Consider the following 13,993-nt stretch of genomic DNA (forward strand, 5'->3'; position numbering starts at 1 on the left):
TCATGATTGCAATAAGCTTAGTATCAACTTTTCCATCACTGAATAATTATGCTACAAAATTCTCATTATGTCACACTACACACCTGCCATGATATTCAGCATCACACATTACGCACCTGCTATGACATTGAATACTGCACATTCTGTAGGTCGCTCAGGGTTCACAATGTGTATGGGGATCCAGAATGGAGGGTTTGCATTAGAACTACAAAAGAAAAAGAAAAGAAATGAGGGAACTTTTTTTATCAGTGCTGAGATGTAGAATGAAAAGGGAAAAAACAAAGGAAAGCTTACTCTTCTTTTGTCCTATTTTTTTATTTTTGCTTGGATACTATTAAAAAAAACAGCATTAGAACACTATCACAAACCCAAACATTGGATTTAAACCATCAAAAATATCATTTCCTTTTCAGTTTTCCCTCAAATTTGTTAAGAATCCACTTTTGCGTCACATTTTTCCTACCTACATCCCTCTTGTTTTGTTATTGTTTAGTAATCATCATATTAGCATCATCACGTATTGCCAAAGGCAAAGCCAGGATTCTTCATTTGTGTGGACACTATAAATCTTAAAAATTTTGGGGAGAGCAGTCTATTAGAAAGTAGGGAGGGGGCACCTCTTATCATCTCCAATGCATATAAAGAATGTTTAAATACTTTGGGAATTGGGGGGATATGGCCCATTACAGTAATTTAAAAGGCACACCTAGGTGCACAGGCAAAGCACATTTTAGGGTATGCACCTCGCCTAGGACCTAGGTGCAGTACTTTCAAAAGGCGAGCTCCTGATGCACCTACTGCACCTTGCACTACAGCCCAGGTGCCTTTTGAAAATCTATGCATTTTTTCTTTTTTTTTTTGCTAGTGTTTCTCATTCATTTATCCTAATAAAAGATATTTTTTAAAAGACACTTAAGTTATAAAACATTTTTATAGGGATTAAGAATTTAAAACCCTAGCATGGACTTGTTTGGACTTGCCTTGAGGGTCTTGGTACAAAGGTGGCTCGTAGAATCAGGAATGCATAATGTTTAACATCACATTATCTATTTGAAGTAATGCAATTGGGAAAAGATAAAGTGGTTAAGAGTTTATGTGCTTGAAAATGTTTTATAAGTTATGCTTGATTTTATTTTTAAAATTTTCATTTTAAATGTGTTTTACATATTATCTTTATGTATTTTAATTTGAGATAATGTTTACATATTTTCCACCACCATCATGGCATTTCTTTTTGTTAGACAGTGTATGCCCTCAGCTCCAATCAGAATGATGTACATTATGACATTTATTGTAAATGAATAAAGTACATGTTTGATTCATGTTATTATGGTGTGTTTCTGTGTAATACCCTTAAACTGGACACATATGAGACTCGTGTTAGTTTAGAATCTTCACAGCCGTTGGATAGATCTGGGAGATTTATCCATATGATGGATCTCTCATCCCTTTAGTGGTATCAGAGTCAGGTTCAAGTCTTGAACCAAAAAAAATAGATCAGATCTGAACCTGCGCAAATGGGCAGAAGGGGTTCTACCCGATTTGCGCAGATAATTGATATTCTGGGAAATCGGTTCCCAAATTAAGGGTTGTTGACCTGAAATTAAATCTTTATATATCTGAATTATATTTAGAATGGTTCTTTATATTTTTCTTGATTTATGGGTTGTTCGTAAGGTGGAGATCGAAGTCTTTATTGGCACAGGAAATCTGCGCTTTTGCAGTTCTTTTACTTTTGGTCTGTAATTATTTTTTTTTTAATTTCTAGACTGAATGTATATGAATTCGATTTGATGTAATATTAATAGAAAATTAGGGTTTTTCTATTTTATTTTATCAAGATTGAAGCTGGTTGCGCAGAAGGTGGAGATTTCGCAGATTGAGAATTCGCTATCTGCGATTTGTAGTTTGTGAAACTACAAACTGTGATTTAACATCTGTTTTGCAGGTAGCAGATGTGCGAAAAGCCCTAGTACTGATTCATAAGCAAATTAGAGTGAATTAATTCTTGAATTAAAAATCAAACCCTGGACCCATTCGAACCAGATTGGACCAAACTGGTTGGACTGAATATGTGGTTCGATGGGGGTTGTTCTCAGCCCTAATTTCCCACTCTTGGGTCAAGAGATTGATATTTAATTGCAAGACCTAATTCGGCCCACACCTGTAAAGCCCAGTTTTTAAGTGTTAAAACTGCTTAAGCCCACTACCTGCATAAAAGCTATATGGGCCGAACTGCTCTTTGCTATTCAGCCCATATACCTAGATAATGTTAATCAGTAATATTATGGATCATTATGGGCTTTGATGATGGGCTTTACAGATATTAATTGATTGGATCAATTCTATCCCTGCATGTGATGTATGGATGTGTGATGTGCAACGTTCATGGGCCATAAGTACTTGGCCTATGTTGATACGATAGTGGCTCTTGCGCACACCATGGCTGAATGCACATCATTGCCATGGTGTCCTTAAGATCATTGGATGATCCTCCCTTTGTGGTGGGCCCCACACCTCCCCTAAAGAGGAGCCATGCGGAACCCTAGCCGTTTAAGGCCCACCTAAATCTGGTTTTATGAAAGCCAGTGGGAGCCACTTTGGTTTGACCTAAATTAAATTAGGGCATAACTTTTGTTCCCTCCTAAAATATAAGTGCATGTAATAGGGAGATTCATGTGATGAACTCTCTAAAGGCCTTCCGTCATTAGCATGAAGATGGGTCCTTCAGTAATGAGGAAATGAACCATAAAATTGGGCTATCCATTTGCTGTTGGATCTGTTGAAATGTTTCATAAGATAATAGAGGCGTCATAGACCGATATGGGAGGGGCCTATCCTAAAATGAAAGACTCTCTCACGGTACCTTGGCGTTCACGAATATGATGGGTGAGCACTCACTGGACAGAAAGGTTTAACCTAAAATGGCAATGAACCTTGTCTGACAGAGGCCAAAGGGAAAGCGCATACGATGAGTGGATATGATCGTTCACAGAAAGGTGGTGGGGTTATGCAGGTGAAACAGTGGCTCCATGCACCCTATGTGATTTCCCACATTTCCAGAGACGTAATTCGTAGTCTCCGTCACTGAGATAGGAGGGAAATCTCAGAGATAAACAAATGAGAATGGAACATAGATTAAAAGTCATATCTATGTAGATAACATGAACCAAATTAGGTTGTGGACTAATGTTTGTTTTTTATCAAAAATGGCAAACGGACAATTCGCTAAGCTGTTGGACGACAACAAACTTAAAGGACCTAACTATGCTGACTAGTACCGTAATCTTATGTTGGTCCTAACCTCTGAAAAATTAGACAAAGTAGCTAAGAATCCTGCCTTGGAGCGTCCGGGTGATAGGGCTTCTGAGGCCCGAAGGAGGGACTACCAAGAATGGGAAGAGAAGAATTCCCTAGCCCGCTGCTACATCATTGCCTCCTTAGATAATCCGATACAGAAGCAATTCGATCAGATCGAATTGTCAAATGACATATTGGATAGTCTAAGGACGATGTATGAGGAGCAGAATTGTTCTACTCATCAGAATGTCCTAAAACAGTTCATGACCGCGCAGATGTCCAAGAACCAGTAGGTTCATGACCATTGTCTTTGGATGATGGGTTACATCAATGAACTTGAGGCTCTTGGATCCGGGCTTGACCATGTCACGAAGGTAGACGCCATCCTGAATTCTCTGCCTCCTTCCTTCAATCAGTTCATCATGAACTATAACATGAACAAGCTGAATGTCAGCATCCAAGAATTCAGCAATATGTTGCAGAGGGTTGAATAACTGATAAAGAAGGATAAAACCATAGCCATGCTTGTCGAATCTGGCAAATCGGGCAAGAAGAAGAGAATGGCTAAGAGAAAGCCCCAGAAGAAGGCTGCCAAGTCTAAGAGGCAGAAGAAGGACAGAGCATCAAATGCTTGTCACTTTTGCAAGCAGACCGGCCACTGGAAGAGGAATTATCCTCAGTACCTGAAATCCAAGAAACAAGGTAATTTCGAATCCTGTGTCATAAAAATCAATTTGTTGATAACTTCTGCTTCCTGGTGTATTGACTCTGGGGCTTCAACTCATGCGTGTAACTCACTGCAGGGGTTCAGGATAAGTAGAAGACTGAGTGACAGAGAAGTAACTCTTTACTTGGGGACTTCTGCAAGTGTTGCAGCGACGGCTATAGGAACCGTAGAGTTATTTTTCAGAGAATGATCTATTGTACTAAAAGATTGTCTTTATGTACAAAATTTGAGAAGAAATTTGATTTCTTCTCAAATTTGTGCGGATGGATATTCTATTCTTTTTGGTTCTTGCTGAAGAACCACCTGTTGATTCTACTCCACCCTACGCTGTGTCATCTTCAGTGGAGCAGTCTTTGGCATTTTCTTTGGGCGTGAACACTTTCGTTAGGAGTTACTGCTACTCCGTATCAAGTACATCCCTCTCCTACCTTTGGTTTCAGATCTGGTCCGGTTTAGAGTTCAAGATTGATCCTTGAAAATGTAATTTTCTAAAACAGGGAATGTAATTCCCATATGGGAGAGAGAGAAATTTTGAAATTTCGCCCTACCTACCTATAGGGTTCGACTATCCATATGATGGACCTCTCATCCTTTCACTTTCACCACAGCAGTGTTAGTGCAACAAAGAAGAATAGCAATCAGTGGAAAATGTAGCTTTCTTGGCTTAAATTCTATTTCTTAAGTTCTATTTTGTTTTCAAAGTATTCTCCATATTTATCAGTACCCTATTTCAATATGATTTTGCGTCTAACTATCACATACTAAAATACATACATCTACTATACTGAAATGTCAATTGCATGATTTAAGAACAAAAGCATGTTCTTACTTAAAAAAAAAATCCTTCCCAGAAAAACAAGCAACAGTGCCATTCGATATGATGAGATAGGCAAACCTTGGAATTCTTGCACAAGTCTCTGAGGCACATGCTATAATGTTCAGCTTCCCACACCAAGAAACGGAACTAACAAACACAAGAGAAATAGGAAAATATAAGTTCTTTTTAATTGATTCTTAGAAAAGGAAAAAAAAAATTAAATGCAAAACCAGCAACCATAAGCAAAAGAAGAATCATACCACTTGGTGGGGGGGGGAGAGAGAGAGAGGTATAAAAGAATAGAATAGAAAATATTATAAAAAACTAAACGCAGAACAAACAATTCAGCAATCAAACTTAGGACACAGTACAGATTATTAGTAACATATAGAGAATATAAAGTTCCGGGAAAAAAATGCAAACACTTCAGTAAATCCATGGACTTGGATTTAATGCAATTTCCTCTGGATATAACCATTGCCCACTGGAATCTTATGTACGGCATTAAAAGAAAAAGAAAACTCAAAAAGAAAAAGGAAAACATTCAAGGTTCAAGTCGGAAAAGAGAATTCTCTTCCAGCAAACCCACAAACCGGGAATTAGCACAGAACATTACCAATTCAAGCAACACTAGTAAAATGAAGTGCTGCAGACTATAGCTCAACAGGTTCAATTACAACCAACACAAATTCAACAGATAAAGCAAGGAAAAATTATACCTGAAATTACGACATAGCTCGGGAACACTCATTTTGTGGCGCAAATTGGAATTAGGCTGCTTAAGTCTGATGCGGAAGACGGTAGGCGGAGAGGCGGAGTCCTCTTCCATCGGGTCGTCTCTCTTGTCCACGGCCTCCTCCTCTACGTTGTCAGCAGCTTCAGCTCTATCAGAAGCCCTAGAAGCCTCGAGGACAGTTGTATCAGAGACAGCCCCTTCTTCGGAGTCTTTGACAACCGAGGCGGAATTCATTTGAAGACAAACGAACACCAATTAATAAATAGACACAAAGCGGGTAAGAGAGAGAAAGGAAGGTGAAACAAGTGTTGGAAAGTCGTGATTGAGGGCGACAGGAATCACTGTAGAGAGAGAGGATCTTTGGTGGGGCTAGCGTGAAAGACCCTTTCCCTCTTTCTCTCTCTCTCCCCCCCCACCCCCTCTTTCTCTCTCTAACACTAAACCCGGAAGGCGGTGAACTAGGGTTTGCGTGTTGCGATGTGGTGGGCGCTTGGAGACAATGGAGAGATTCCAGGTGTTGGGATTCTTGGTTCCATTAATGTCCTCTCCCTGTCAACGTCTTTGATTTTTGGCTTTTAAACCCTACTGCATTCGCGATCCGTATTCATTGGTTGGTTGGTTCGGTTGATTGGTGGTCGCTGGTTTGCCTTTTCTACTCTAGGTTTTTGAAATAATAAAATTTTTCTTTTTAAATGGCGGAAAGGAGGAAAGCAGACGACGAGACTGGAGACGTCAGCGCGAGAGAAGTGAGTGGTCAAGTGGGAAACTCTGCTTTTCAGTTTTGTCCGTGCCTTTTATCGAGACCGGCCGGCGTCGAGTTTTAGTTAATCCTTAATCGACGGCGGGGAAGATTAAAGAGATCATCCAGAGTGGATAATGTGCTAATCTGCGCCGTATGTGCTATGCACACCAATAGGAAAAGACCAAAAAAGACCACGACAATAACCTGCTGATGAAACAGGGGCAGGTTTGCACCTGGCAGCTGGGTGACGGCCAAAAACTCGGTCCCATGTAGAAGTTCCAATGTTTCAACTGTCGATCACATGAAACCTCTGCCGATGGGAGAAAAAAAAAGGCCTTTGCTTTTCTTCACCGTTTGTTCCAGTGTAAAAAAAGACGCAAATTTTCTGAGCATTGAACAGAAAACAAATGCAATCTAGTACTGCATTTGGGCCCAAACTTGGACAAAGGAAACTACAACTTAATGGAGTCCCTACCCAAATCACAAGCTTGAGAGTCCATTACTGCTCGCCCGTGATGCATTAGTTATACCTTAAAATTGTTGGCCTTTGACCTTTAAGGTTGCTAGGTTATATCCCCTTTTTTATTTTAATTTTCATTTGTCACATCTCACCATGGCAATTCAAGATCACGATGGTGATTCAAGAAATATCATTTTTGACGATTTAATATCACTCCCTCTCATGAAAATCCAAGGTATAATTATTACAAGTAACAATCCTTTTTCAAAAAAACAAGGTATTTACTCCCTCCAAACTAAGCCTTGATAAAAAATGAACCAATGAAACCTAATTAAAAGTTAGCCTAATTGGTGGCTTAAGGTCAATATTAATGAATACAGCATAATTGAACCATACAATTTATGACATTTCCATTTTAGTGATGCAAAGTAGTAAAACAGCATGCATGCGAACACATCAATGCTGAATAGAACTATGGTTGGAATTATATATGAAGAAAAATATCAACGGTGACGTATTGTCTTCAAGACAATCTTGTTGCCTGCTAGGCAAGAGCAAAGCAAAAGGCTAAAAAAGTCCTGACGATTTGTTTCTCCTTATCGTCTCACTCAACTGCTCAAGCACAGACGCCAGCCTAAAATTCCAACCACTTCAGAAAGGGAAGCCATCATGAATCACCGTAAAAGGCCAAGGACTTGTTTGTTTGTTAATGTGAATCCCACCAGAGATGCTACGGAATGTCCAACAAAATGCTTTATAATTAATTAATTAGTGGGGATCCGTGCAATGCATGGAATTTATCAAGGAAAGAAAGAATGTAATGTTATTTAAAATAATTAAATCTTTATTTTAATAATTTGTTACAAAAATGTTTTATTAATTCAGTATCTTAGTCATTTGAATTAATTATATTAATCTTTTTTAACAAAAATAAATAAATTATTGCTAATTACTTAATAATAATTATTTTCCATAGCATTTGTTAGTGTTTTATTTTATTTATTTTACTTTATTAATGATTAAATGTTTCAATTGTTTGTAAATATCACTTAAATATTTAAAATACCTAAATATCAGTAAATATATAAGATTAAGCTATAGTCATGACTAAATTAATATATAATTAACTTTTTTAGTCATAATTAAATTAATCTAAGCCCAAACTTAAGGTTTAAGACTTTTGATTAGACTTGGATTGATCCTCATTCTGACCCAATACACCCAAATTGTATGCATCGTAATATTCGTAATTAGATTGAACCAAACCATGTGAAACCCATGCATGCATTATTTTTTAGTTTTTTTAATTATTTTTAGATAATATTAAAGCTAAAGTAGCTATGAAGGACGGGTTACCCCCATTGTGTAGCCCAATGAACCAAAAAAAATAAAAATCTTAGGCTAAATATTAATAGTGCATTAGTAGTTTTTAAGGTTGCCTAGCCTAGCCCAGCCCACACCTTAAGTGTAATGATATTTGTCTAGGGTTAAATCCACATCCAATCGTTCAGGGGTCTGATTCTCAGGTCAAACGGTCCGACCTTTTGAACCGAGTGGATGACCCATTCTAACAAAAAAAATACAAAAAAAAAAAACAACCAAAAACCATTGGGCAGTTCAACCGCCTAGGTCAACGGTTTGCTAACTAATTCAATGGTTTTTTGCCAAAAGACGGTTCTGGGGTAAAATGGAATTGGTTAGGTGACCGTTTTCTAGTTTGTTCTAGTCCAACCATCCGGTCCAGTCCGGTTTTGAAAACATTGTGTAGTATAGTTATTGTATACACATAGATATTAACATATGCAAATTCCAACATAATAATAATAATAATTATTATTATTATTATTATTAATTAATGAATCAATTTTTGGTGATGTATCAATTTTTTGTGCTAAGTACCTCGCCATTTGGTCTTCTTCCAAGTGGTCGATGACTCAGAGGCCGAAGTGAACTTTTGCTGGATGAGGACCTAGATGCCGAGCTGGGGGCAGATTAGGTACCGAGTTAACTGGGCCGAGCTGGGCAGGTTAGGTGTCGAACTGACTGGGCCAAGCTAGGTAGGTTAGGTGACGAGCTGACTAGGCCAAGCTAGGCAGGTTAGGCGACGAGCTGACCAGAGTGTCGAGCTAACCAGAGTGTTAGGATATTCATGCCGAATTTGTCGGCAAGCACGTCTCGCAGGTCGCCAGGTCGGCGCCTATGCCAGGCCGCCAGGTCGATGCCTGTGCTAGGCCGCCAGGTCGCGCCTGGGCCAAGCCGCCAGGACGCGCTTGGGGCAGGCCGCCAGTTTGCGCTTGGGCCAGGCCGTTAGGTGGGACACCATCAATTTGGCTAAGGCAAGTTGTTGCCTAAGTGGTTCTGGGTGTCACCTAGTTGTTCCGAGGTGCCATGTGTCACAATATCATTGGAGGGCCAAATCCACCCTCATCAATAATAATAATAATAGTAGTAGTAGTAGTAGTAATAATAATAATAATAATAATAATAATACTAATAATAATCATATGTGGATGCAAATCTAGAAGTTTCATAATTGGATGTTGATGTGAATGTAACTGGATTTGATTTGAATATAATCCGTTTACAACCCTACTACCCACATTATGTGAGGGTTTGGTGCATCTTTGAACTATACCTAACTAAAAAAAAAAAGTTGTTTGAGCATCTAAATTTATAGATCTAACCAAGTTAGGCTAAGTTTATATAAGATTTGTTACTTTTATTATTAATTGTAATTATCCTATCAATACTAATTTTTATTAATTTTATATCCTTATTCTTATTACCTGCATTATTTGCTTTAGCCCAAGGTTGGGCTAAGTTATAAATGGTCATCCCTAAGTAGGAGTCTTATGTCATAATTAATTATTATTATTACTTTTTTAAATTATCCTAACTTTTTATTATTGATTGTTTACTTTTTATTATTAATTTTAATTTTCTTATTAATATTAATTATATTTGTTAAGTTTTTATTAATTAAAGTTATTTAGTTTCAAATTATTATTATTATTATTATTATTATTATGTAGATAAACCATAACCATTTTCGAAAATGGGTCAATATAGACCCATTTAACTTGTCTTCTTTGTCTTAGTGATAAAATGGGTTCCACATTTTAAATTTTCATTAAAACTTATAAGTCTCTTGTGATAGGCACTATGCATAGTAAGTCTCAACTCATAAAATTATTAATTTTAGTAATAATATTAATTAATTAAAAATACATTAATACAAAGTCATATAATAAAATAAAAAGAATAAACAAAACAAAATACAACATTAGACCATGGGTTCTATCAAACCAATGTTTAAATCATAATATTATTAAAACTATTAATTAACATTTTTGTATTTAAATTTATCAAACCCATGTTTAATTGGAAGTCTAGTGGATTTTTAAATTAATAATTTTTTTTTAAATAATGTTTTTAATTTTGTTGTTTTATGTTTGGTTGCTTAACCTCAACCTACTTATTATTTGATTTATTAATATTTTACTTTGTTATGTTGTATTACTATTTCCCCCCTCTTTCTCTCAAATGTCTTTTTTAAATGTAATACTAACATGCATTAAAATAAGAGGCTTTGGAAAACCCAAATCTCTCTCTCTCTCATTATAATAGTGTACAACTTTATTGATCTAATCAAAATAGACAATGAGAACTTTTTTATTTATATTTTAAAATAAAAGAAAATAGAAAATGTAAAAAATTAAGAAAAATAGATAAATAGCTTCTCTCAAAGGAGAAACATGTTGACATGGACCATCCAATTTTATTATATATATATATATATAGACTAGCGGGGACCCATGCGATGCATGGGAAAATCTAAAAGATTTAATAATTTTATTTACTATTAATTAATAATCAAAATTTGTTGTTAATTAACTAAAAGTATTCAAAGTTATTGTTAATATCTAAATTTTTAAAAATATTTTTTCATTTAATATTGATTTATAGAAAATAATTATTATTAATTTAAAATGAACAAATATTTTTTAATAAATTTAGTTTATTAATAATTTGTAGTAATTTTAATAAATGTTATTATTTTTATTAATTTTAAATAAATTTTGATTAACTTTAAATAAATAAAAATAATTACAAAAGCTAGCATTTTTATTAATTTCACTAATAATTAACATTATATAAGAATGGCAACGGGGTGGTTTCAGGGAAGGGCACTCCATCCCTGTCCTTGCCCATAGTCAAGACACTCTACTTCATCCTTGCCCTGTCCCTAGTGTCAGGTGGGTTCAAGTAGAGGTGTAAATCGGGTTGTGCCGGGCCAGCACGACACGACCCACAAGCGACATGCACAAAGTGCGGGTCATGTTGTGCTAGTCCATAGGGTGTCTTGGCCGTGCCTCCCTCCCTTGGGATAATTTGGGGGGGTCGATTCAGCACGACCCACTACTCAAGCCCGCACAAGCCCGTTCCATGCCTTGGGCCAAGCCAGGCCACGGACCAAGCCAAGCTATGAGAGGTCCATTTACATATGAGTATTTTTCAATAATTTTCAGTATTTTCAACATTTATTTTTGCATATTAGTCACTACAAAATTGATTTGCACTGCTTTCAATAAAAATAAATTAAATAACTAAATAAATACCATAGTTAATAAAAAACACAACTAATTTTCAATATTTTTTTAATAATTTCTAGCTTGGGTCTTTTTTTAATAATTTTTGATATTTTTTAATAATAAAATAATATTGATTATTTTTAGTAAATACCCTTATTAATATAAAATATTGTTAATTTTCAATATTATTTAATTATTTGTACTATTTTAATTATGTTTAGGTTTTTTAGAATCTTTCGGATTTTTAATTAATTGTTGGTATTTTTTCATTATTATTCAGTATTTTTTGTATATGAGTAATTTTTCTAATAAAATATTGTTAATAAAACAGGTTATGCATTTTAAATTTTCATTAATTTTTATCATTTTTAATTTCATTATGCACAATAAAGGTCTCAGTTCATAAAATTAATTAATTAATTAATTAAAAATGCATCAATACAAAGTTATCTAATAATATTATTAAAACTATCAATTAATATTTTTATATTTAAATTTCTTACTTTTAATTAATTGTTGGTATTTTTCATTATTATTCAATAATTTTTGCATTAAAATATTGTTAATAAAATGGGCTATGGATTTTAAATTTTAATTATTTTTTATCATTTTTAATGAGTTCATTATGCACAATTAAGATTTCAACTCATAAGTTATCTAATAATATTATTAAAACTATCAATTAATATTTTTATTAGCCTTTAGTAAGTTTGATTTTTAAGTGGAATTGAAACACATTTTTAATATTTACTATGTTTTGTTAATATTTATTTTTAGTGAAAGTTTAGCGGATTTTTAAATTAATAATTTTTTGATTGTTTAACCTCAACCTATTTATATTATTTGGTTTATATTATTACTACTCTCTCTCTCTCTTAAATGTAATAATAACATGCATTAAAATAAGAGGCATTGGAAAACCCAAAGGTCTTTCTCTAATAGTGTGCATCTTTATTAATCTAATCAAGATTAAGCAATACTTACTGTTTTCTATTTTTAAAATAAAAGAAAATAAGAAAAAATAGATAAATAGATTCTCTCAAAGGAGAGACATGCTGACATGGACAGACCAATTTTAATATATATATATATATATATATATAGATAGATAGATAGATAGAGAGAGAGAGAGAGAGAGATTGGTAGATTGATACCAAATCCACAGGCAGGATGAGGCTTATAGGGGGAGCTACTAATAGAATAGGAGGTGGCTATAATTTCAGATTTATGAAGGGGAGTACAGTCTACTTATCCCTAATTGAATTTTACATGTCTATCTCCTCAAAGAATTATCGATTGATGATTGTTCAATAGGGCCCAAAAAGCGTCCCAAAAACATCTCACAAAACATCCTAACTGTGTATTGGGAACATCCCCTAATGACAAGTACAAGAGATGTTCTCAATGCACGCTAAGATGTGTATGTGGGGCGTTTTTGGGATGTGCTCTGTGGGGAGCCTGGGGGCCAGATGTAAACTCAGCTAAATTAGTTATATATAATATAATAACCTGATAGTCCCATCATGTAGTTGTAACTTGTAACATTTGATAATGGTTGGGTACAAAGTGCAATTGGTTATATATAATAATATTTAAAAAAAAATGATTTAAATACCCATAATTTAGCGATGAATATGACAACAGGGAATGATTAAACATGATGGATGGTGATGATTTAATATTTGGTTTTTAATCAAAAACTATATTGAGAATGGGATAGGATGACCAGCTCCTCTTAAGAGCGAGTCATTCTACCTAAACTATTTGATGAAATCATGGGTTTTGTTTTGTTTTGTTTTTTTTTTTTTAAGTTCTATTGTATAACTGTCTATTTAGATCAATCTCATCCATTGAAACTCTTGATTCAAGTCAAAATTTAAGATATCATAGGCAAGAGCAAGACTTAAACATACCTGACTTTTCATAAATTGACCCAAACATACTAGGAGTTTTTCAATTAGACTTAAATATGCCTTCCCACAATTACCTTTAACGGTTTGAATAGAAAAGATAATTTTACCCTTATATAAGATATGATATAGGGTTGTCTTTAAGACATCACCCTATAAATTGGTGGCTTCTTCCAGCATAAGTATTGATACGTATCAGCCCGTATTGATTGATACGTATTGTGTTGGTGGCTTACCGATACGCCCCTCCAAGGGTTGTATCAGGTCAACTACCGGTTAGGTAGCTGGGCCTTAAACCGATCCTTCTAAACTGGTTTAAAAGAATTACATAAAACTTAAAAAAAATGTACCAACATAGGCCAATCGACTCGTATCAATATTTAGAAACTTGGAGGGCATATCCATACTCATACACACTGCTAGTCCCAAAACACATACATACCTTGGAAACAAGAACTTGGACCCCAATGTACTTGACATCTCCCAAATTCAGTTATGACCAAGGTTCAAAGTATCGATATGCATCGACCGATATGTATCATGTCAATGGCTTCCCGATATGCCCCTCCTGGGTTTGTATCAGGTCTAACGATGGTTCGGAGGGTAGCCGGGCCTTAAATCAACCCCTTAGAACCAGTTTTGAAAAAAATACATAAAACTTAAAAAAACACCAATACAGGCCGATACGCGCTACTAGGTATCAGCCTGT

At 35.1% G+C, this 13,993-nt stretch overlaps 1 protein-coding gene across 4 annotated transcripts in view; it reads right to left on the minus strand.

The window, feature by feature from the left end:
- SFR6 (sensitive to freezing 6) overlaps positions 1 to 6,349 on the minus strand; it is a 51,012-nt gene extending 44,663 nt beyond the window's left edge. For all 4 annotated transcript variants that reach the window (XM_010243688.3, XM_010243687.3, XM_088894346.1 and 1 more), the window contains exons 1-3: positions 5,564 to 6,349; positions 4,923 to 4,991; positions 117 to 205 (exon numbers count right to left, since the gene is read on the minus strand). In XM_010243688.3, coding sequence (XP_010241990.1) covers positions 117 to 205; positions 4,923 to 4,991; positions 5,564 to 5,814 — 409 coding nt within the window. In that variant the 5' untranslated portion in view covers positions 5,815 to 6,349. The remainder of the gene's footprint in view (positions 1 to 116; positions 206 to 4,922; positions 4,992 to 5,563) is intronic.
- Between the last annotated feature and the right edge of the window lie 7,644 nt (positions 6,350 to 13,993).

The sequence above is a fragment of the Nelumbo nucifera genome, chromosome 1 (assembly GCF_055504915.1).
Source record: "Nelumbo nucifera cultivar China Antique chromosome 1, China Antique-T2T, whole genome shotgun sequence".
Taxonomy (NCBI): Eukaryota; Viridiplantae; Streptophyta; class Magnoliopsida; order Proteales; family Nelumbonaceae; genus Nelumbo; species Nelumbo nucifera.